This window comes from Eschrichtius robustus, chromosome 15 (genome assembly GCF_028021215.1).
Source record: "Eschrichtius robustus isolate mEscRob2 chromosome 15, mEscRob2.pri, whole genome shotgun sequence".
In the NCBI taxonomy this organism is placed as follows: domain Eukaryota; kingdom Metazoa; phylum Chordata; class Mammalia; order Artiodactyla; family Eschrichtiidae; genus Eschrichtius; species Eschrichtius robustus.
In genome coordinates, this window is record NC_090838.1 from 46,203,771 (window position 1) to 46,229,753 (window position 25,983).

At 41.3% G+C, this 25,983-nt stretch overlaps 1 protein-coding gene across 4 annotated transcripts in view; it reads left to right on the forward strand.

The window, feature by feature from the left end:
• Positions 1–25,983, forward strand: part of SPTBN1 (spectrin beta, non-erythrocytic 1) — a 194,882-nt gene that overhangs the window by 28,650 nt on the left and 140,249 nt on the right. For all 4 annotated transcript variants that reach the window (XM_068563956.1, XM_068563953.1, XM_068563954.1 and 1 more), the window contains one exon: positions 25,064–25,258. In XM_068563956.1, coding sequence (XP_068420057.1) covers positions 25,111–25,258 — 148 coding nt within the window. In that variant the 5' untranslated portion in view covers positions 25,064–25,110. The remainder of the gene's footprint in view (positions 1–25,063; positions 25,259–25,983) is intronic.

Sequence of the window (25,983 nt, forward strand, 5' to 3'; positions counted from 1 at the left end):
CATTACACTTTTTAATATAATTGTCCTCACTTTGTTACATTATGTGTTGTTTTCATGTTAAAAATGTCTTTTGCAAACTTTTTTTGTGGCTCTGTAAAGTACCCATACAGTCCCTTATTACCGGGCATTTAAGTTGTCTTCAGTATTTTTGCTGCTATAAAAAGTACAATGATGAAGAGCATCATTGAATTCAAATTTTTATCCGAAGTCACCTTTTCCCGTAGATTCCTAAGAGGGGAACTGCTGGATCTAAGGAGTTTCATTTAACACCTGTTTCTAAGGCTGTGCGTTCCAGTGACCTCCTTGCAGGTGTCTTACTTACTGCCCTTGTGTTGGCTGACTGACTCCTGTGGCAGATGCCTTCAGACTTAGGCAGGCTGGTAACATTTTATATGGGATTTGGTTTTTGCTGCTTAAAAGGTTTGCTTCTGGAACATTTACGTAAATCACAGTGGTCTTCATGTTGAGGACACATGGACATGTGTCTTATGTCTCAAGCAAAGATATTCCTAGCCTACAGTAGAAATGTAATTGACTACTGGGTGGGTTTCCTTTCTTTTCATGTGGAATAAGAATGAGATTTATTGGCGTGTATAAACTAGAGCAGAAAAGTTAACAGAAATAGTAAAAGCTGTCAGACTCTGTTTAGCTCTATTATGCTTTTATACACAGATTCTTTTAAAACTATGTTTAGAAAATCATGTGCAGTTTAATGCGTCTACAAGAATATTGAATACAGTATTTACCAGAAAACCCAATCCTTTGAAGTTTAGATAGAACCAAAGAGCACTTTTCTTATAATCTCCCCGATGTTCCAGATTACTCATATTCTGTAAACTGTATGCTTTTATGTGTTCTGAATTTAAATAGGTTTAAGTTGGAGGTGAGGGTCCCAGCCTAAGTGCCAAGATAGAGTATTTCCATTTAGAATCGCTTTCTTTTTTCAGCCCATGTCGTATTCACTGCTGAATAGACCTCTTCAACAGAAGGCCTTTTAAATCTCACATCTAATTTTGGGTGCTGATAGGGTGGCTATCAAAAGACACAGAAAGTTAATATAACTCCCCCGAAGTCACATGAGCGGGTTCCTGTCTTTTCTTGGAGCACATACAAAGAAAGGATCCTTCTTCAAGACTGATATAATCACAACATCATGCTCTTTCTCACAACACCACTGTAGAGAATGCCAGAGAGAGAAGCAATTAAGTGGTGCCGTCCAAATCCTGAAAAGAACAAGGCTCACCTTAGGGGAATTGGGCAGTGGAGGGAGCACAAATTTTTATGTAACTGTAATTAATATAGGCATGACTCATTTGATGTTAAAAAAACTTGGTATGTGAAGATTGAATTTTAAAAGTCACAGAGAATGATTATTCACACTGTAAAATGACTCATCCCTTATAAAAGGATTTATTATGTTTCTTTAAAAAGGATATTCCCCTGGTGCATTTGGGTACTTGTCTGCTCATTGTTTTTTGTTTTTTTTTAAATTTTGTTAGAATGTCCCATGGTTCAGTTTCTTAAAAAAAGTTACAATATGACCTATGATATGACCCAGGTGTTCCTAGGCATTTACCCAAGAGAAATGAAAGCACATGTCCACACAGCAACTTGTACACAAATGTTCATAGCAGACCTATTTGTGGCAGCCCTAAACTGTAAACAGCTCAAATGTCCATCACAGGTAAATGGATACATAAACTGAGTTGTATCCATACAATTGAATACTCCTCAGCAATAAAAAAAGAATCAACTGTTGTTATATGCAGCAACATGGGTGAATCTCAAAATAATCATGCTGAGTGAAGAAGTCAGACAGAAAAAGAGTTCATACTGAGTGATTCCATGTATATAGAAGTTACAAACTAATCTATACTGACAGAAAGCAGATCTGTGGTTGCCTGGGGGTCAGGGATGGGGATAAGCTGAGGTGGGCAAAGAGGAGTGGACTACAAAGGGGCATGAGGAAACTTTTTGGAGTGGTGGATATGCTCATTTTCTTGATGGTGGTGATGGTTTCACAGGAGTATACATATATCAAAATTTGTCAAATTGTGTAATTTATATATGTGCAGTTCATTATAGTTATTATATGTCAACTGTACCTCAAGGAGCCCTCTCTCCACTTGTCTACTGGCTCCACCACTCTGCTGTAACCCACCCAACCCACTCACAGTCAAGAAGGTGGGCAGGAATGGGCCAACGATTGTGGTCCAGTGTGCAGAATGCTGTCTATATATGGGGCCAGGGGTACCGTGAAGCCCCCCTGCAGGAGATGAGCTTGAGGTGAGTGTAAACAAGGGTTTACACTCAGTGTGTGTGCAGAGTCTGGGAACTGCGAGAGGGTTGAGCTGCCTGGAATTAAGGGTGCGTGGGTTTGTGGCAGGGGATGACACTGGGGAAAAGCAGGGGCCTTGTGTGCTTATCAAATAGTTTGAAGCTTTGTTTTGAAAGCCTTGGGGCATCCTTGGTGGGTGGTAAGCAGGAGAAAGACAAAATCAGCTCAGGCCCTTTGCCCATGTCCGGGAGAATGTGGGGAGGTGGGAATCTCAGGTTCTGAGCTCAAGGAACCTTGATGAGATGCCACTCCCCAGCCTGTCCACAGAATGTTCCTGCCGGAGAGAACCTTGTTATCCAAGAGGGACCTGTCTCGCCAGACAGCTCTGCTCTGTCCAAGAAACTGCACACCGCATTGGAATCCCACCTGTACAAATACTTAAAATTTCTCATTTCAAAAATAAAGTGTTCTTTGTAGAAACTAAGGAAAACATGGTTTTCTTTAGAAAATAAGAAAATTTAAATTGCCTTTAATACCACCACCCAGTGCTAATAACTACTTTTAACATTTTGGTATATGTATTATTCCAGATAAAAGTATGTTTTCAAACAGAACTAGAATTGTCGTATGCTTATTTTGTTACCTGTTATTTCATCTGAGCACCATCCTGTTTTACACGTACATATAAAATATCATTGTTTTTATTGATGCTTGACAGTCTACATATTATATATATCATGATTTATTTAACTGAGCTCTGTTTTGGGATTTCTTTGTTGTTATAAAATTTTGTTATAAAATTTAAAAAATTCTGGAAAAATCAGAATTTTATTAAAAGTAAATCCAAGAATGTACAACTTATTAAAATTTAATTCAAATGTACTTTTGTTTATATTACAGAAAAATAGTCTTGGTCTAGTGGATATTATAACTAAATGAAGGAGACAGAGATCTACTTCTATAGAATTACACGTGGGTACATACAGTGGTTCTTTGTTACCCGGTGATAATAATTTCATCTGTGCTGTTCAGAAAAAGTAACCACCAAGGTGAACTTTATTGTTTCAAAGGAAGATTTCTTCCTTACCAGAAATAAGTTAAAAAGTATAAAGAATAATAAAACTTTTTTGAATTTTCCATGAATTGTTTTAAGCATTTTACATGCATTAACTCATTTAATTCTCAAAACAATGCTATGAGATATAGGTTCAATTATTATTCCGGTTTTACAGATAAATAAACTGAAGCACAGAGAGGTTAGTAATTTGCCCAAATAAGTGATCAGTTGAGATTATGAAAACATATTCAAGGTCACATCACTGGTAAGCAAAGATGTGCAATTAAAATAACAGTGAGATGTCACTTTAGAGATATCTCTTTTTTTTGTAGTGATCTTAACCTACTTGGTGTGATCATGGTGGAGGGGAAACAGGCCTTCTCCTGCAGTGCTGGTGGGAGGAGCCATTTTTGTAGGGCAGTAAGTTTCTGATCTAGAAATTTACCCTAACAAAATAATGGACAAGGTTACAATGATACTACCACATTCATGAAAATATTCTTGAGAATAGTGAACAATTATGTATCTTATAGTAGGGACTCGGTTATATAAAGTTATGGTACATCCATAATGTACAGCAGTGCTCAGCAGAAGTTACGGACAATGATTTGGGCATACGGTTGTGGAAACAGTTGTTCGGGAAATTGTATTCTCGTCTCTCGGTATCCGGAGGGCATTGGTTCCAGGAACACTCTCCCACCCCATACAAAAAATCTGCAGATGCTCAAGTCCCTTATATAAAATGGCATAGTACAGGCGGCCCTCCATATTCGTGGATGAACTCATGGGTGTGGAGGGCCAAGTGTAAACGGGGACAAACATACAGCATGGAACATGAAGATCCAACATCTGTCCACAGTCTGAGCTCCTGGTTATAGGTATTCAGGCCCCAGCAGGAAGCCAGCATACTCAGCTCCCGCCTCTGTTTACTGCCAGAGAAACTTGTCATCTGTTGACCCATACGATGCGTGTCTGGTCAAGGAACCCCTAGGGTTTCTGTGGGGAACCTCTGGGGTTCTCTGAAAGTAAGCATCATAAAAATGCCTTGATTAGAAGAGGGAGAGAAGGAATAAATATATTTTGTTAGAGATCTTTTATTGACTTCATTTAACAAACGCAGAAATAGAATTTTACAACCGGGAAGTCCAGCCACAGCAGAACTATGAATTAGTTTTGTTTTTCTGGTCTTCCTACTTTCATTCTTTTTCCCTTGATACTCCACCCAAAGAGTTTTTCTCTTTACTTCTTTATTTTCCTTGCCCTCAGTTCTGGGACTTGACTTTTTCTCCTACCAAAGTTTAGCTGTCCTGTGTCTCATTTCCCCTCAAGTTCTTTTGGATTCAGATGTTATGTTGAATAATGACTTGATGTGTTACCCTTCTTAGGCAATTAAACTTTCACAACTGCCTTTTCTCAAAGGTGTAGCTATTTTAGGAGTTGCAGAAATCGTTAACACCCACCCCCATCCCACCCCTCAGGGGCAGCTCACCCTGAATCTTCCTCTGAGACAGAGAATTTAAAGGCTGCATTGATACCAAAAACTTTGTTTCCGTGTTACAGAAAGAACCTTTTGTGATGTACCTTCTGCGTTTTGAAAGAATGTCTGCAAATATTTTGGGAGCTGAATTTCGGGGAGGGCTACCCTCTGGCTGAACTCTACTTACAAAATCCATAAATCAGGGTTTCTGCCCTTCACAGCAGGACAGGTGCAAGTGTGCACCAGTGACCTAAGAGCCAGAGACCATTTCTGCAGACATCCTGTCAGGAGAAGAATAGAACATAACAAAGGAAAAAACCAAGCCAAGCTTTCTTGTTGAGGACGTTTATCAAGAATCAAGCTGCTGTTGACTTGTTTTTCTATACTTTTGCTTAAAGAATGGGCGTTAGAGAGTCCCAGTTGGAAAGCCCCTTTGTGTTATGTTTTATTAGGTTGGGGGCACAGCATGGAGATGGGAGTGCAGGGTCTTGAGCCACAGCCAGATGGAGAGGCAGCAGTTGAGCATTGCCTGAGAGCGTAGACCGTGCTTCCAGTGGGGCTTTCTGCCGTGGTGGAATTGTTCCCCATCTTCGTTTTTCAGTACTGTCGCCCTGATCTGTATGTGGCTTCTGAGTGCACATGGCTAGTACATTGGAAGGCTGATATTTAATTTTTATTTAATTTTCATTCATTTGAATTTAAATAGCCTCATGTGACTCGTGGCAACCATTATTAGCACAGGATACACTCAGAAACTAGACCACTTGGTTTCAAATCCCAACTCCACTGACTTTACCTTTCTGACCTTAGGCAATTCCTTAACCACTCTGTGTCACAATTTTCTCATCTATAAAATGAGAAAGATAAGAGTGGCTACCCCGAAAAGGATATTTTGAGGATTAAATGAGTTAGTATTTGTAAAGCTCTGAGGCCTGGCACATAGAGCTGTGTAAGTGTTTGTTAAATAATGAAAATATACATACATCCATAAAATTAAAAATTAAAGCCAGATCCATGTTATATTTTCTCTCAGGAAGCATTTTTCTTAAAATCCTTCAACACTGTGGAGATCAGAAAAGTCATTTATTCAGTAAATATTTATTGAGCCCTGACTTGTGTGCCCAGTGCTGTGCTGGAGATACACATCGTGGGGCATAAGAGACTTGGTTCTTATCCCTCATCCTAACAAAATAGGTAACAGAGTAGCAGAGTGTTCTCACCTAGTGGTTACGGGACTTTAGAACAGGAAGGTAATTCAGAAGTAGGGTAAATATCCAGGTATAGTTGCAGAAGCCTGGAGAAGCTTTGTGCCTGTTCCTGGTCAGCTAGCTGGTTTCAGCTTTCATCGTCTGACTACTGACTCATGCTTCCCTTTGCACCTCTGGGGCCAGGTGTGTCCTGGGGCGCTCCCTGCCCACTTTAGAAGCCTTGATGTAAAATCACCATTTGTTCTCTTCTGCAAAGGATTGATCTTTCAGTTCTCAGATTATGATGATGATCCTTCTCCTATTTTGAGTCTTCTTTATACAATAGTGGCGGAATTAGATAGTAGTTTTTCGTGTTTGTTTTAATTTTTACTCCTTACTTAATAAAAGTTAGAAACCCATGTTGGTCCCTCCAATTTTTTTTTTTTGACTTTTAGAGGTTTGCGAGATTGAAAAGTCTGTACTGGACCATACCACTCCATTTGGTTTATATAAACATTTAAAGAAAATAATGTAAGCCCCAACATTTATGAAGTACTAGAAGTGAGAGGCTTTTGAGCCGTAATTGATTTGACAAGAAATGGATATAATGAAGGAAGGGGACTGACTGGTTGTTGGCCTGTTGATTTGCTTTCCCCACTTGCTAAAAAGTAGAGCGAGAAGGGGAGAAGATTGACCAGTTTGCTTTACATATGAAAAATACTAAAATGTCAGCAGGGACCAGCCACTGACATAAGAAAAATTGTTTAACGTTAAGTCTCTAAATGATGTCCTAAAAACATAACATTTGTAATTACCTAATTAAATTAATAAAGGCTACAGGTAATAGAAGTGATACAGGAGGCATTTTCTGGCAGATAAAGCTTCAGAAACTCTCACATCTGCACACGATTATGAAGACCCTGTTGTTACTTCGCTTTCTCCCTTCCTTAGCCCACATTTCTCACTATTAACTAATAGTACGTAATAATAAAACCCTGGATGTCAGCCAGCCCAGAGTTCTGGCCAACTTTTAGAGTGTTTGTGAAAGTTGAAAAAGCAATGCAGCTGTTATACTGGGTACTTTCCAACGGAGGATATGTTTTCCAGATGAAAGTGCAAATAGTAATTGAAATGTAATCAATATTTTTGGCATCTTGGTATTATAATTCTTTTCACTTTTTGTTATGTTAATTGTTCATTTCTTAGGACTTGTTTTATGTTTTTTTCTGTGGCCTATAATCAACTGAAAGTGAGGGAATGAACGAATGCTTAAGCAGATTTTCATTCTTTGTTTAAAAAAAAAAACCAAAAAAACAATGGCAGGCAGTCTCATTTGTTCGACGAAGACGTTATTTAAAACAACCACAACATTTTCTTTTAAGATAGTTTATTGTGAGACTCAGTTTCAGGCAGCAGAGGGAAGAAAATCTAAATTCCAAATACGTTGTCCGAATTTTAGAGCTGCCTGGACACTTCGAGATCCTTCAGGTAGGCTGCAGCCTCAGTGCTCATCAAGCATTTTCAGGGCCAGGTTGGCCCTACTCAGTGATGAGCTCGCTTTTTTCATCCCCATCCATCACCCTTTAGGGGGAGGGGTGCAGATGATGTCACTGATTTTTGGGGCTTAGGAAATTTTTGTTTTGTTTAAGGTAGAAAGGGCTCTAGTTGATCAGTTGTTCTCAACCCTTTTACAGATCCTGCTGCCCACCCACACCTGACCCTAATTAAGTCACAGAATCACCAAAAGTGATGGTGATGTGTACCCAGGGCTGGGAACCGCCGTTCCTCTCCAGTCCTCTCTCTTTACAGACGAGGAAACTGAGGCCCCGAGCCTCTCGGTGACTTGTCCCAAGGCCTCCCCTGGGACTGAGCTGAATGTGGGGTCATCGGCTTCTGGAAGGGATGTCAGAGTCTCTGATTGCAGATCTCTGGTGATCTTCTCCCCAGAGGCCTGTGGACGGAGTCAGCCCAGGAGGCTGCAGGGAGCAGGATCCACTGCACAGGACTGAACACTGAGGTCCCTACCCCTTTCACCCACGTAGAAACCGCCCTCTGTTTTCCCACTAGAGCTACCTACATTCCTCAATGAGAGGGGAGATAAACTGCCTCAGGTGCTCCTTTTTTTTTTTTTTCGGAAACAAATAGGTTTGTAATTAGCTAAATGAGATGGCAGCTTCCAGACCACTTGCCGTTGATCACCAAAGAGCCTTTTGAATAGCTGGTCCCCTCCTGCATCTCTTAGACGCTTCCTTCTCCCCTTTTAGGGAGCAGTATATATTAATTAGGCACAGTGTTTGGTGTAACTGACAATTGCTAATGCTGTGTTTTGTCTGTTAGGGATAACTTAGCTGGACAGCAAGGTGCAGGTATGTGTTATCCAAAAAGAGGGGCCGGACCCGGTGCACTCTGAGTTTGTCATTTCCAGCCCTTCTTACGTCCGAGGCTTTGTCTACGATGCCCTCCTTACCTGTACTTCCGCTGCTTGCTGCTTGGGCAGGTGGGTGCTGCAGCTATAGCTGCGCACTGGACAGTGGTACTGAGGGTGATAACCCAGCTGACCCCCTCTCCTCGCACTGGGCACCTGTGGCGCACCCCACCTGGGGGAAGAAGCCTCTAGGAGAGGAGATCACAAAGCAGGGGGCCTGGGGAGTTGTGAGAGGAGAGGAAGCCAGGACGTGGAGCAATTTATGTGCACAGACACTTTCCTTGAGAAAAGTTTGAAGAAATTTTGGTTAAGTATTTATAGCTCCCTGAAAATTTGTGCTGCAGGTGATGATTAGCATATTGTTGGAGCGTTTGGTAGAAAAACATTTGCATTGTGAAGCAAGACTGGATTAAAGAGCTTTGGTTCATTTCCAGACCTGCCGTTTATTCTTGTAATATGACAGCATCCGTTTCCAAATGTGAAACTCGGAGAAATGAAGAAAAGAAAAAGGTTTGCGTTTTTCTTCTCAGGATGTCAATCAGAGAATTCACTCATCCTTTATTTAAAATACTAACTGGTGTCTGAAATAACCCTCCATCGCCACCCCCAAGAGGGAGACTGTGGCTGTGATGGGGAGGCTGGTGATTTTCTGCTTTCTGGCCCCGAAGGCCTCACCCCTGCTCTCATCTGGAAGCTGATGGTGAAGGTTTGTTACTCTTGTCAGGAGCCGGTAACAAGGACCTAAGGAATGTAGGCCGCAGTGGGCAGAGGGCATGAACTGAGCCCTGTGGGATGGTCAGGCTGCCAGAGTGGTCTGGCTCTACCTGCTTACCCACTGCTCTGTGAGGAGCTGGGTTACGTCAGAGAAGGCTGCTCCTGACATCGCTATTTCTGGCAACAGAGACGCAGCAGAGCTGGAAGAGGCCGCCTGCCATTTAGAGGAAGTCAGATAAATATTCACTTCAGAGAATGCGTCTTGAGGCCTGCATGTGTAGGCATGGGTGACAGCTCCCTGCCAGCTTTTCCTGCCCACGGTTCTGGATGTAAAGTTTAACAGACTTAGCCTGAAGTCAGTCAGAGGTGTGTTAATGAAAAATTTATCTCAATGCAAAACCAAGGGCAAGCGCTGGCTTTGCTGGCCTTTTTTTCCTTCTTCTTCTGTTTGGAATGTACACTGAAAGCAAGGGGGAGGGGGCTCCTCATCCCTCACTGGGAAAGCCTGTTGAACTGGTTAGCAGGAACTTTCTGGAACTTCTAGAAGGAGGTTCCCGGAGAGTGTGTGAGTGGTGAGCAGTCGGGATGAAGAGGGGCTGTCCCTCATTCAGAGTCAGGCGGGAGCTCCGTACAGACTCCCGGGATAACACAGCAGCCCCCTGACCGCAGGGGAGAGCGCACTTGACACCACTGCACGTTCCCTCTGTGGTCATGAGCAAAGAGAGCTGATCCTCCCGGCCTGCGAAGCTGGAGTCTTTCCCGGCACAGCAGTCATTCTGGATTTTACACTAAGAGGGGTTTTAACAACTGGGTACATTCTTAGTCTTGTAGTAGCGATCCCTAAGTTTAAAAAAAAAATCCTTTTCCTGTGTGGAGCTTACTCTACTGAGCTTATTAATTAAAAAAAAAAAAAAGAAAAAAGGAAAAACATTTTTGGACCCTGGTCATACAGTCTCAACCTGCCCCCAAGACTGGAGTCTCCATTCTGATGTATTTTACTCGGTTTCTTTCCATCTGGAGATACGAGAATGATCTCGCAGGAACTTGGCCAGTCTTTCAGCACACCGTGTAAGCCGACGGCTGCCTTCCTCTTCTCGGAAGACTAGGCATAGTGTGAGGGGTTTCTTTGCTCACCTGCTTAGGGCATTTGCAGTCAGAGCAGAACCCTTCCTGTCATCCTTCTACAGGCCAGCGTGGGGCAAGATGCATTTTAGAGAAATCTCTTTGACACTGGCTCCCTACTCCCTCCCTTGGAGAATCTGAGGGATTTAAAAGGATCCAAGGCAAGAAGTGTCTCCATAAGCATGAAAATGACCATCCTTATAGGTCACCGTTTTGATCCATGCTCTCATCACTGGTCTTACAAACAGGCCTTCTCTTTCTAGTCTTTGAACGTATCAGTCAGTTCTTTTTGAGCAGCACATCAATACAGAAAACATAGGCCCATTGCCATAAGGCAAAACCAACCAACTTCTGGCTGAGAAACTGCTAAATGCCTAACTCTTCATCATCCCGTAGCTGAGTGTGGTTACAAAGAATGGCTTTCCTGTATTTTCTTGATGCTTCCAAATGTATCAGTTCACTTTTTTCAGACGTGTTTTGGTGATATCATGATCTGCCTATAGAAAGTGAGCGAGATAAGGACACTTCTGGGAACTGCATTTAAAATAGCCATAATAAAACAAATTCTGCAGCCGGTGTGGTACCTTGTTTATTTGATTTGGTTTGTCACCAACTCATCTTCTGAGTAACCCTGTAGTTATGCCAGCACTAAACTGTAAAATGACCGATGCTGGATATGTGAGCATTGACCTTTAAGTGAACTGGGTGGGACTGATGTGGTCCAGTCCCCTCTGTTAGAGCAAAAATCTGATCAGGAGAATCACAGAGAAATTTCTTAGGGAAACTTGAAATGCAGTCCCCTTCTCCCCAAACTGAAGAAGCAAAGAGAGGTACAGAAGACTTGTGAAGCACAAACTGTTTTATATTCTGATATTCTTTGACTTTCTTAGATAAAAAACTTTTTACATTTTCACATCTATTTAGATAGCAGGACTGTCTCTACTTTTTGTGAAGGACAAATTCCCAGGCTCAGTAATATGCCCTCAAAAATACGTCACATCAGCATAGGCAGTATTTTCCAATGAAAAGTTTTTAAATAAACAGATGTTTTATTTGCTACCTTATGATATTAAAAAGTATAAAATTACCTAATAGAATAATTGTTTTGATAATAAATATTTCCAGTAGTACACTTAAAATTAATGTTTTCATCAAAATGTAAAAGCTATTTTCAAAACTTTTTGCCCGTTTTTTTCAGTGGGGTCGTGAAACCCAATGTAAATGTTTATAAATGTTTGCAGAAGAGTACTTTTGTTCTAAAGAGAATGCAAATGTTCTCTTAATACGAAAACACCCCAACAAAGAATGGTTATAATTAAAGTAATAGAGATTCAGTTAAAAATAGGAAAAAAAACCATTCGTTTGGAATATCCTCAGCTCCATGGAAGAGAGTGTGGTGTATACCTTGGGAACCAAGTTGTGAGTACTGTAGTTATTACTACAGTGTGCTGATCAGAAGAACGGTAAACATTTTCTGGTTAACCAAATCACAGAGGCCTGTTAGTTGGAAGGGATCTTGGAATTCCTGAAGCCCAGCTTCGCACCCAGTGCTCTGTCCTACTGTGGCTGCCCTGTCAAGTGATACTTTCCCACCCAGGATGAGCCTCTGGTGGTGCTGGTGAACTCCCTTGCTCTCGGGCCAGCCCTCTGCATTTTTGGACAGCTCTAGTTGTCCAGAAAGCTCCTTCTAACCCTGAGTCCCTATGAGTTTGTTGCTCACTGCCTGCCAAGGAGTCTGTGCCAGTGCCGACATGAGGGCTCCTGAAGCTACTTAAAGATAGTTGTCTGGTGTCTCTTTAAGACTTTTTTCCCCCGGAGGGTCCTAAGTCCTGGCCGGGACTCCCAGGTGTCTTACATCCTGGCTGCCCCCTTCTGGACACACTCGAGTTGCTCAGTACCACAGGTGGTTACTTCATGTCTAACAATTGCACTACCTTCTGCTGGTGATTTGTATTGAGCTGACCACGTTTTCTTTGCACTGCTGTCAGTTTTCACCTCTTCTAACCTTGGGTACTTAAAAAATCTAAATGTAGGACTCGATGTATTCTTAGTCTCTTCTTGGTCCGGGGTCCTCCGTGGGTACTCAGTGTGCTTTCTGAGATCGTAAGGAAGGTGTTGACTAGCTTGGGCCCTGGGTTATGAATTTGTCCCACCACTCTTTAATCTTCAAGTCAGCACCCTTTGAGTATGGCTGTTCAGCCAGCAGTAAAGATTTGACTTGGGAAATCAGCCTCTGTAATTTAGATAGAAATTTGAGGTTGCCATTTGAAGTTTTTACTTTGGTGACTATGGGAAATCAAAAATTCTAAGGTGGTAAGTAGAGTAGAAAAATTAAGATGTAGATAATCCTTTTATCATTTAGGGGTTTATTTCAGTTTTGTTTGTTTGATTTTTACTATTTCTAGCTTTAATTTGAACAAACTTACCATGGATAAACTGGAAAATTTTTCTTCTTGATACAGCTGCTTTGGTAGGGAAAGTGCCTATCATACCCTTGGAAGATTAAAATTGTTAAGTATAAAGTTTATTCATTAAATGTTTACCGATTGCCTGCCATGTGCTAGGCATTATACCTAGGGATATATTGCTGAAAAAGAAATACCTAATAATTCATGGTGAGTATGGTATATAAAGTGAGATAGTTATTTAACAATTACACAGGTAATTTTTTAAACACTCTTGATACATGGCATGAGAAAAGATTGCAACAAGAGCATATAGCAGCAGGCCCTGGTCTGGGAGCTTCAGAAGAGCCTTCCTGGAGAAAGTAATGTTTAGGCTGACCTGTTTCTTGTTTATCTGTTGTCCCTATCTTTAAAAATCAGAAATTATTGAGAGAGAGCAGCTCCACTGCTAATGAGAATAGAAAGCCTTCCTAACTGATACTTTTTGGGTTGGAATTGGCATTTAACGGCACGAAAGACAGCTTTAGGGTTCACTCAGACACCACTAAAAATCCAGCCACTCCTGGGGTGCCCACCCGTTGATTTTCTCTCTGTGCAGAATCATGGGATGCTAACATAATTTGATTCCCTCCAGTTCTGTAAATTGCCCTACTGTCCTGTTGTTCATTCTTCACTCTTGCTGAGTCTGACAAAAGAAACAGCGAACTTCTTTGAAAGTGTTTGGAGGAAGGAAAAACAAAAGTACGTGTTACGTTGTAGATATTTTGGGAAGTAGAAAACTAGTTTATTAATAACATATTTCAAGGAGTTGAAAATACAGGCTTGATTTTGGTCAGGCAAGGAGTTCAAAAATACAGTTTCCAAAATCACATCACGAGGGAGGAAGGAAAGAAGGAAATTCAGAGCAGTCTGGATGTTCTGGTTCTTGTTCTTTTAAGCCTATATCATCCGCCTGTTGCGGAGACAAGGAAAGTTGCTGGTTTCCTTTGCTCTCGCGGTCTCTCTCTCTCTTTTTTTTTAAATTTAAAAAATTATTTATTTTTATTCAAGTATAGTTAATTTACAATATTATGTTAGTTTCAGGTGTGTAGCATAGTGATTCAGTATTTTTGCAGATTATACTCCATTTTAGGTTATTACAAGATAATGGCTGTAATTCCCTGTGCTGTACGGTATATCGTTGTTGTTCCTTTGCTCTTGAACCTGATTGAGGACTTTACCAGCTAAGACTTCATTTTCATTTTGAAGTAATTTGAGCAATAGAGGGGGAGCCAAGCAAATATGAATTGCAGGCCCCTGCCCCTGTAGCTTTGGAAAGGCCGTGCTTGATCCTTTGCCTTTCTTCCAAGCTTGGAGTGATGGGCTGCTGGCAGGGTTGGATTATGGCCTGGCCCTGTGGTGGATGTGTGTGCTTGTGTCTGGTCACCTATGGTGAACGCTTGCTCATAGTTCTGTATCAGAGAGCTCCTCTGTGATTCTAAACTTACGGCAGTATTTTAACCACTGTGGCTCATTTTTCTCGCGTGGCAGTGTTTAAATATTATGGAAAGCCAAAGTGAATCTCCACATTTGCCTTAACTGACCTTTGTTACCAAGCTTCATACCCAGTACCTTTGTAGTCAAGTTTTTAAAAAGTAATGTGTGGAATTCTAATGGATTTCGGTTTGTATATGTTGTTAACAGTGTTTTTTTTTTAAAAAAAACTTTTTTTCAAATTGATAGGTTTAAACAAATTTTAGTAACAGAGGTTTGATCATGTTAAAATGGTAATTATTTGAATGTTTTTTCTGGGATTGATGTCACTTCTCCTTTTCAAGTATCATAGGCCAACCTTCACTCATTTTGTTTATTTGAAAGGTTACAGATTTCTAAATAGTTTGGGAATCATTTACCAACCATGCAGAGGGGGAAGGCTTGCTGCTGACATGTAAATCCAAGCAGTGAGGGTTGTTTGAACTGCTCTTTGAGACAATTTAACTAATAATATTTAAACCTTTGGAAATTTGGCTATTATTAGACAAGCCTGAGATTTAAGTCATTTTCCAGAGGAGAATGATTCTCAAAATATAACATATTAAAAGAAGTATGTTTGTTTATGCCAAATGAGATTGCGAAATTTGTGATTATTCCTTTCCTATCCAAATATGACCCTTCATATTTTGTTGGTTGAAAATAAATTTCTTATAAAAATGTATCCTTTGCTAAACGAATCTGGGTGAGGAGACTGTGGCCCCTTACATAACAATTACAGTTTATCCTGATCCAGGATACATTATTATTTAGGCAGAAAGAAGCATTGTGCTTCAGCATTAGAATGCTCTGTGGTGACGCTTCCCCTGCCACCTGCCATTTTCTTTCACGATTGTTCTTGAGCGTCTGTGGCGGCTTAAGTGCTGGTGCTGGGGATATAAAGATGAGCAGGACAGAGAGAACCCTGGCCCTCATGGAGCTTAGCGTGTGTGCCTCGTTCATCATTTCCTGTAGTGTTGCTTTTCATTGTGGTTTTACATATTTCTGTCATGTGATCATTATTCCAGGAAATTGTGATACGCATTTTCGCTTGATAAGATTTGCAGAGAATTTAGGCACTGGGCTGTTCTGGGAGTAGAAGTCTGCTTCCAAACAGCATGTTATTGCTCCTCTGTTGTTCAGGCACTCAGGCCTTATAAAATTTCCCAGAGAGGAAGGCCATGAAGTGCCAAACTCACTGAAAGTCAGGACTGGCGTTTTGGCAGCAGTACCATTAGACCTACACCCTAATGTAATTTAAAACTATTCTGGAAGTAAAGGGAAGACCAAAGTGGTGATCTATAGTGGCTCAGAAACCCCACGCTGGCCATAAGACCATGGTGTTAGGTCTGCATTGAGTTAATGATTTCACTTTCAATTGCTTTTCTCTGTTAACAGAACAAAAACAAGGATAGCCTTTAACTGCCAAGTATATGACGAAGCCTTGTATTTTAATAGGAATTATTTTTAAATGTTTTTGTTTGGTTCAAATTAGGTGATTTTGAGGCTTATAGATAGATACTGGAAAAGCTGACCTTACTTTCTTGATCTATTTTTGAAATAAAGCTAGTGTTAAAAAATGTTAGGGCTTACAAATTTATATTTAGAATCTAGATAGTATCATATGTAGGCACAGAAAAGAAATAAGGTACTTTGTTTAAAATTTTAAAGTACAAATAGTACATAAGGATAAATTTCTATGCCATATGTTAAGAATTTTTCTTTTGTTTAAGGCGCTCAAATAATAAATCTGTTTATAATTTTACTGTTCATTGTGCAGTTCACTCTGTAAAGTAGAGGGTCAGGGAGATGCCTTGTTATTCCCCCTACTTTCTACTTTTCCTTGTAGAAGAAATGTATTCTTGGTCATACTGTATAATGGTAAGTTCTTAAGCCACCCTGATGTAATCTTTTAAACAGATTGTTTTAAAATAAAACGAATTATGGTCAGTGTATTTTCTGATAGTGAATCTTTTAAAATAAGTAATTTTCTTTATAGTTAGGGTAATTTTGCTACTCCAAGTAGTAGAACCTGGTTTAACCTGCCCATGTTAAAAAAATAAAATTTGTCCCTACAGCTTTATTCATAAAATTAGAACTGGCCTTCCAGTGGCATCTTTGATCTGGGAAGGAAAGAGGTTACTTCTGAATATTGGGAATGAAGGTGTCTTAGTCTGTGTGAACTGCTGTTACAAAACGTCATAGACTGGGTGGCATATAAACAACATTTATTTCTCATAGTTCTAGAGGCTGGAAAGTCCACGAACAAGGTGCTGGCAAATTTGGTGTCTGGTGAGGGCCTGCTTCCTGGTTCATAGACTGCCGTCATCCTGCTGTGTCCTCACATGATGGAAGGGGTGAGGTTACACTCTGGGGTTTCTCTTATAATTCCATTCATGAGGGCTCTGCCCTCACGATCTAATCACCTCCTGAAGGTCCCAACTCCAAATGCTGTCACATTGGGCGTTAGGAATTAACATGTGAATTTTATGGGGGAGGGGGACACAAACATTCAGTCGGTAGCAGCAGGCTTGTAATGAGTGCTTTAGTCTTTGAGTGTTGTAGGCAGAAGATGGCTAAATCATCACTGCTTCCCTGAAGTACATACGTTAGTGCTAGGGAGGAGTAGCCTAATGTGAGTTTTTATATCAGAGGCATGATAAATGGGACCCATGGTGTATGAAATTCCAATTCTTTAGTACAGGGAAATGTACTCTTCATGTTCCTGTCTTCTAAGGCCTGCCTTCAAGTCTTAATTTACCTGAAGGTGGTACCCATCTTTCCTTTAGCTTGGACAGTGTTTCTTAACCTGTTTCCCACTGTTCTTTTCCTCCACCAGAAGTCTTTTAGACAGTTTGAAATTTTAATACCCATGAAATTTTAATACTACAGATATACTGTATCTGTGCTTACATAAAAGAAAGTTTTTTTGCCCCAACGCCCAAATGAATTTTCATCCTTTGGGACCAGTATTGCCCCATTGAGAATACATGAGCTAGGATACCTGGCTGGGTGGGTTGCTGCCCTACCTAGTAATTAGGCTTTGAAGGAGGCTAATCTATTATTTATTTAAGAACCTTGAGTCCGTTAGACAATTTTCTGATGTGGACCGCTGTTAAAGGGTTGTTCCTCAAAGCACAAGCTATTTATTCATTCATGGAGTCATACACTTGTTTCAAACCCTCCTGGCTTCCTCATTTCCTTGCTGTGCCACCATGGGCAAAGCCTTAGTTTATTCATTTGTAAAGTAGGCAATAATAGTATCTACCTCAGAAGGTTGCTGGGGAAGACAAAAAGCGAGTAAAGCACAATGCTTGGCATAAAATAAGCCAGCAAAAAAATGAAGTTATTTCTAATAGTACTAGAGTTTTCTTTGGTTGTTAGTCTCATCAACTGTCTGCATTTTAAAGATCAGACAAGTTCTTACGGCTCTGGATTCAGTGGTGATAAAGATATTATAGATGTTGGGTTCATAGCTGTATGACTTGATCCAGTTGTTTAAATCTTCACACCCCAGTTTCCACATTTTGTTAAGATAGAAAGCAAGGTAAGTTGGTTGAAACTTCAAATATAGCAGTAATCCTAATAAATGTACATGGGTTATATTTGCCCACTAAATGACAGACTCTTGGATTGAATTAAAAAATAAGAGACATACCTAAGACAAAATGACTCTAGAAGGTTTAAAGAACAGAAAGGGGGTGGGGAGGGACAGGCAAATGTTTCTGTCAATAAAAATAGAATTAATATATGAATATGGAGGAAATAGACTATTTCATGTTAACAACCCACCAAGAAGATAAAATAATTATGATTTTGCATGTATCCAGGGAGTTACAAGGGAAATCTGTTAAAACCACAATCATAGTGGTAGATTTTAACATACTCTGTCACTGATAAATAAAACAGACAAAAGTTAGTATGACTATAGAGTATTTGAAGACCACCTTTATTAACGAGGTTTCATTTTAAACAAGTTTCTGAGTACCGTTCCCTCGCAAAATGGTCTGAGTCTATGAATTTTGGCTGGTTTATGCAGCCATATAATGCTCTTTGTACAGTAGATGTGTTCCTGTAAAGCTCCAAGTAAACTAGATAATTGTAAAAGTGAATGATAAACTTTTCTAAAGGACTTTGTATGCATGTGATTTTTTCTTACGTTGTCAGCTGTCACACTAGGACTTTTTCTGTGTGTCCTGGTGTTTGTGAGCAGAGAACTTTGAATGTTTAGGTTGGACTCTTGAGCCTTTTTATGGAACTGGGTCCGTGAACCTGAGTAATGGTCGGTTAGCCAGATTTATTCATCACAGTGGTTCTAGATGTGGTTTCTTGCAGAGACTCCTCTTTTTTTTTTTTTTTAAATTTTATTCATTTTATTTATTTATGGCTGTGTTAGGTCTTCGTTTCTGTGCGAGGGCTTTCTCTAGTTGAGGCAAGTGGGGGCCACTCTTCATCGCGGTGCATGGGCCTCTCACTATCGTGGTCTCTCTTGTTGCAGAGCACAGGCTCCAGACGCGCAGGCTCAGCAATTGTGGCTCACGGGCCTAGTCGCTCCGCGGCATGTGGGATCTTCCCAGACCAGGGCTCGAACCCGTGTCCCCTGCATTGGCAGGCAGATTCTCAACCACTGCACCACCAGGGAAGCCCAGAGACTCCTCTTTATTGGCCATTTACACGTGCTGCAGAATGCCTCGGTGGCAAACTGTAAACGGGGTGTGACCCTCTTGTTTTCTGGCTACTGAAGAGTTGAGGGGATTGAGGCAGAACTCTCAGAGGTCCCTTCCTGGAAACTCTCGGACATAGTGTGGTCCCTCCAGAGTCCCTGAGCAGGATCTTTTTTTTTTTTTCTTCTTTTTTTTAAGGTGGGACACCAGCAGTCCAGTGTATGCTTTTTTAAGTTTTTTTTTATGAGTGAAGTGGGAGGGTTTTTAAGCATCTGCAGAACACTTGGGTTTGTGAATTCTGTCGAAGTAATTGTTGGCATATGGTTTTCCTCCTCAAGAAGGGTTGGCAAATGTTAAGTCACCTTTTTCTTTAATTTATTTGAGCCTTTAATTAATATTGGGTATTAATGAAGTGTGTGTTTGTGCATGTGTGTAGCGCCAGTGAAAATTCCATTTATTCCCTGTTTGTTGCTTTGTTCTCTAGTTTGGACAAAAAATAAATTGTTTTCATGGGTAAAAACTAAATTAAAAAGGAAAACATACATTTTAATAAGTACGTAGAGAAGCACCTTATTAAATACAAGTTCGTGTTCATTAGCAGCCTAGTCTAAAAATGTGACTGCCTTGAAATTGAAGGCAGAGAGCCCAGCAGATCTGTGTTACTTAAAAGGGTATGTGTTCTGGGCTCTATGACTGATGGATACGGTACCCCCGTGGCAGCTTGAATTGTCATTGCTCCTGTGGCCTCACCTTCCCATCCTCCATCCAGTCTCCCACCCTCCCAACCAGTCCATAAATAATTCACAAGCACTTACTGTTTCCAGGCACCTTGCTAGGAGTTGAGAAATATAAACACAGTATGATGGGGACATGACCTTAAGAGCCTGTGTCCTACTGATGATTAGTAAATAGAAGTTTTGTAATTATGAAACAGTCTTATGATGATAAGTGATAGGGCAGAGATATATAAGGAGTCTAGGAGGGAGGACATATGTGGGTCGTCTAACTCAGACTAGGTGGTGGTGGTGGTGGTGGTGGTGGTGGTGGAGGCATCAGGGGTGGCTTCTTGGATGAGGTGATACATCAGCTAGGATTTGTTGGAATAGGAGAGAGCTGTTCTAGGTAGTAGTTTTGGAGGTGAGACCGGAACATGACTTTTCCTTCAGGAGCTACAAGAGTTAAAGACAAGAATATTGAAACCAGGCTGGAGAGCTGGGCAGGCCCCTCATGAAGGCTCTCATTTCTCTTCAAAGGGTTCTGGGCATTATTCTGAAGGCATGGGGATTTATTATTCTGAAGGCGTGGGCATTGGTGGATTTCAGTCATGGGAATAAAGTGATTAGAATTACATTTTAGAAAGGTCCCTCTGGCGGCAATGTAGGGTGGCGGATTAGGGGTTAAAATGAGAGGTGAGGCGCTGGAATAAGAAACTATTGCTTGAGCTGATTTATGAGATTTTCAGGAGGCGCAGGCAACCTTGGGGCCTGAATGTGGGAGGAGAGAGAGAAATGAAGGATGACCGCAAGGTTTCTAGCTGAGGTCAGTGGGAGAAATGAGGGTGCTGTTCAGTGAGGGAGTGACAGAGGGAAAACAAGGTTTGGAGGGAGGAATTAGGAGTTTAGTTGTAGACACGGACTTGTTGATCCTTAGGAGACGCTGCCCTTAGCTGTCCAAGGAGTGGTTGTCAGCATAGGGTAGGTGGGTAACATCATCCAGGCAGACGGAAGAGGGCAGTGGAAGGAAGCCTGGAGATAAACTATAAAGAACAAAACCCTGTGTGTTGATCTAATACCCATGTGACAGGGAAAACAGATACGGTACCTTGGAAAATAAACAGATCAAGTGTTTTCCCTCTGGACTCTGCCAGGTGTTGACTTCCAGAATTTTAGTCAATGAAGAGAGCTATCAATAATAACTCCTAAAGCTGGGAGTGCTGAAGCTCCAGTTTTTTTTCCTGATGGTTATGACCTTGTGGTAGCACGTGCCAGAGCTGGAGGAACCTCTTTGCCTCTTCGGGTCTGTCTTTGTCTGCCAGTTTGAAGAAATAAAATTGTCTTCTTAATGAAGCAGAAAATGATAAAGCTTTTGGAATGTCTTTGTATTTTTGGAAAATTCCAGTTCATAGCAATTAGAGAAGGGCAGAGGATTAGAGAAGAGTAATTTGTGAAGGGGGCTTGGCTTTTTTACTTATTCCTTATTTTTATACGTGCACGCACGCACACACACACACACACACACACGAGTTAGGATGGAGAAGAGCAGGGAAGCAGTTTTAATCGTCTTCCCAATGTCTGGCCACAGAAGACGTGGATATTATTCATATCACATCTGGGATATTAGTGATTTGTATTCACTCAAGGATTATTTAATGGGTTCCTGCCGTGGTGATCAAGTCAGAATTCGGGCCACACCGAGCCAGCTGGGACAGTGAGAGCCCTTCTCTGGAGTGGAGATTGTCTTACCTCCCGCCACCCTTATGTAGTTCTCTCAAGCTTTCCTAATGGCAGCCCCACCACCAGGCCCAGTTCCAAGATGGCCAGCCCTCCTCTCTTCTCTCCTCCTAATCTTCCCACAGCCATAGAAGTACAGATTGCCTCACTGGCCCTTGGGACACATGGCTGATAGCTAGCACCTTGGGAAAATCTAGCCCTTTATAGATAACCGCCTGGGGACACCTATAGGTGCGATGTAAGCTGCCCCCGCAGCTGGCACCGTCCTTTGTTGAAGTGGGTTAGGGGATAATGATGGTAGTAGCTTGCTGGGCTTTCTGGGATCCCTGTGCCATGGGCATGCTCTCGTCCATGCTCTTGCCTTGACTCTGACTGTTCCTTCACCCTCAGGTTCCTGCGTTGTTGCTGTTGAATACCTGGAAGCACCGTTTCACTATGGCCCTGGTGGGGATGTGGGACTTTTTTGCTTTGACATATCCCTGAAACTTAAAAAAAAAAATTCTATCATTATGAAAACTCTTCTGTTTGGTGAGGATATTGCCTTAGGACAGAGAATGTTGAAGACAAAAATGCCCCTGATAGCCAAGTTTTTAGATGCTCGAGTGAAACAATTGAATAAAAAGAGTAACTTATAGTCGATACTTCTTTTGTATACAGACTCCTAGGAACTTTTGCTCCCCAGTCACCTCTTTGTTTTGAGGAACAATGGCGTTATTAAAGAACAGCATTAAAGAAGAATTCTTAGGAAACATGTGCTGACATTCTCTAAATGACTTATTTTAAACTTAAGTCAAGGACTCAATGTTTGCTTGTTGAGAAATTTGTGGGTAAGTCAGTGGTAGGAAGAGATTCATGGGATGTAGTTGGGCTTACTCTGGAGTCAGGGGTGGTGGGAGCTGGAGCACAGGTTGCTTGCTGCCCTGGAGGCCTCGGTGTAGCTTGTTCTCGTTGGTCAGCAGGTGGCACCAAATAGCCAGGACGAATCTGGAGAGAGGTATGTGGTGTTTAGATTTCACCTTGGATTGGGTTAAACATTTTGGAGTTAATAGCACGCTCACGTTTTTTTCCCCCTAGAGATGGCATCCTCCAAGGCTGAATTTTGTAGAAGTCTTTGGTTTTGATAGAGTCATAAAACTTAACCATCTCCAAGGTCAAATGGTACATAACAATATTGATTTTTTTTTTTTTTGGAGGGTTATGACTCTGAATGCTAAAAACCAATTGTAAGATCCTTCTATAGAATATACTTACTGGCTTAAGTGTCTGAATTTTTTTGTCTTTTTATGAAATATTTTCAATACGTTGCTAATGGAGGTGTTAAAATTGATCTACTGATAAATTTATATTTTTGACCTTGATAATGTCTGCCTGATGGGAATCCAGGATTTTACTCCCATCCGAGATGTTTCTGTTTGAGCAGAGATGGGTGACTCTGAGTTACAGATGGTGGTTCAGTTGTGAGGGGGACGCGGAGGATGTGTTGGGGATATTCTTGGATATCTTGTGAGAAAACAGCTAATGACAAAAGAGGGGGCATGTCTGTGCTTTTGCCCCCAATTATTACACTACTTGAGGTGCAGTTCATTTGTTTCAGCTTAATTTATTGTCCACGGACGCCTGGTTACGTGTGCCTTGTGTGGTTCTGTGCTAGAACTTGAGAAAAGCTGCCTTTTGAAGCACAATAAGAGAAATGTTTCTTTTCTGCGTATGTGGCTTTGTTTATTTTCTTTGTTTGGTGCCATGTGTGGGGGAAAATGTGAGCTCGAGTGGTCCATTTGTGGTTGCCGGGTGGTGTCTGGTTTGATTAGTGCATGAGCTCCAGTGATTAGGCTTGCTAACTCTGGTCTGTGCGTGCATTCTTGGTGCACGCTGAATGAGGTTTTCACGAAACGAGCATCCAGGTACAAAATCTTGTAATTAATTTTTGAGTCTTAAGATGGGGCCTGTGGAAAGGGATGGGAGGGGGAGATGACAAACATCTTTTCCCTTGGGATATCTTCCTACAACTAAGTGGGGGGGTGTGTATGCATCTTTCTTCCTCCTCTTCCTCCTCCTCTTTTTAAGTTACTTAGATAGGCTTGTATATAAAATATGCAGGAAGTTAACCACACCCATAGGAATTAAGCACATATCCTTGCCTCCTAGAATCTGTTTTTCACACAGCACCAGGATTGATCTTTTAAAAACATACATCCAGGGATGTCAGTTATTAGGTTAAAATTCTGCCGTGGCTTCCCTCACACTTAGGTTAACAGCCCTTTGTGGACTGGCTCCACCTAACCTTTCCAACCTCATCTCCTTGTATCTCTCCCTGCCCACCAGACTTGGGCCACACTGAGCTCTTCATTCCTCCAACAAGCCCTGCTGTTCTCACCTTAGGGCCTTTACATGAGTAGTTTCCTTTGCCTAGAATGTTATTCCTCCTGATCTGGGTGTGACAAGACCATTGAGAGCTCAGTTTAAATACTGACTGAGGCCTTCCCTGACCACCAGCTCTAAACTAGCCATTCATTCCTTTTCTCTCTTTTATTTTTAAATTAAGAGATAACAGACACATAATACTTTGTAAGTTTTAAGGTGTAAGATATGTTGATTTGATATGTTTATATATTGCAGTATGATTACCACTGTAGCATTAGCTAACACCTCTATCGCTTCACATAATTACCATTTCTTTTTTGTAGTGAGGATGATTAAGTCTAGTCTCTTAGCAGCTTTGAAGTTTATAACACAGTATGATTGATGACTCACTCTGTGTCACATCACTCCAGTTTCATTTTATTTTCTTTCAACTATCTTGTCGTTTCTTGTGTGCCTTTTTTTGTCCAGCTCTTCCTAGTAGGATGTAAGCTTCACTAGAGCCAGGTCCTTATCTTGTTTACTGTTAACCCAGCATCTGGAACAGTGCTGAGCATGTACTAGGTCCCTGGAACATTTTGGTTCCATGAATGAATAATAGCTATATTGAGGGGAGAAGCTATATATTTAAAGCTAAATGTATCTCTCTTAATTCTCTGAGGGCACTGTGATAAAGATGGCAGTGGGCCAAACGTTGAGGCTGAAGTTCTTGTTTCCCATTTATCCCTGTAAAACGCTGTGGCCCTGGGTGGGTCCCTGAGACGTGGGTATTGGGGTGGGTAGTAGAATTTGTAATAACACAGTCATATACATAATTTCAGTCATTATTCAGTCATTTTTTGGTATCTGGTAAACACTAGTACTGTCCTTGCTGCTGTATATTTACTATGTCATTTAATCTGAGGCATCAGTTTTCTAATATGTAAATGATAATGCTTAGATAAAATGATCTGTTAGTTCTCTTACATCACATTATATGAATTTCTAGGAGAAGCTAAAAGATTATAGTTTATGGTGACACACAATAGAAACAGATTAGTTCATGCAGAACCCCAAGGTAGGTATTCATCCAGCTCTAATAAAAACTTTAAAATTGCAAAGTTTAAACTTCAGAAAGGAGGAAGAAACCCACCCTTTGTTGGGTATCCGTCATCTCATTCAGTCTTCTCAACAACCTGTAGAGTGTCTTCCCTCCGTAATGTCTGCGGAAGCGGAGGCTCAGAGATGTTGTGCCTTGGCCAAGGTCACACACATGTTACGGGGCAGTGCTGAAGTTCCCAGCCAGCTTCGATTGACTCCAGAGACCTGCTCTCAGCACGCAGGAGTTGTGTTATCTTCTGCTCACCTTTCCCCAGTAGGTTTTGTGGGGATCGACAGCTTAGACTTCTGACGAGGGTTTTCTTTCTGTTTCTCACAGACCTCTAAGAAGGAGCTGATGTGGAGGAGCAGCTGAGGCGGTCCAAGATGACGACCACAGTAGCCACAGACTATGACAACATTGAGATCCAGCAGCAGTACAGCGACGTCAACAACCGCTGGGACGTGGACGACTGGGACAATGAGAACAGCTCCGCGCGGCTCTTCGAGCGGTCCCGCATCAAGGCTCTGGCAGGTAGGGGGCCCTCATGTCCCGTCACAGGGGCCTGGGATGCCTTACAGGTCCCTTTGAAATCACCCACCCTGTCCCCCTCTCAAGGTCAGCTCACCTCTGCTTCAACACGTCCCACCAGAGCAAGCTGACTGTTTCCGTAAGGTGGCCAGTTTCCTATTTGGGGAACTGTCAGTCCCACAGCCAAAATGATTCAGAGCACCAGGTGGTTTTTATAGCCGTTCAGAAAGAGATGCCCTAGGCTTGTCAGAAATCTTTTATTTTTAACACATCTTACATTTCAATATATTGACGTATACAATACCTTAGACACGAAAATACAGTTTGACCCTGGAACAGCATGGGGGTTAGGGGGCACCAACCTGCTGCATGGTTGAAAATCCATGTATTTGACTCCCCCAGAACTTAGCTACTAATGGCCCACTGTTGACCTGAAGCCTTATCCGTAACATAAACAGTCGATTAACACATAATTTGTAAGTTATATGTATGATATACTGTATTCTTACTGTAAAGTAAGCTGGAGAAAAGAAAACGTTATTAAGAAAATCATAAGGAAGGGAAAATACATTTACTGTACATCTATATATTTACTGAAAATAAATGTGTAAGTGTAAGTGTACCTGCACAGTTCAAACGCTTGTTGTTCAAGGGTCAACTGTATACAAATTAACCTGTTTACTTAGGGCCTGTGATATATAAATTAACTTGCCCTGTTACAGTACTTG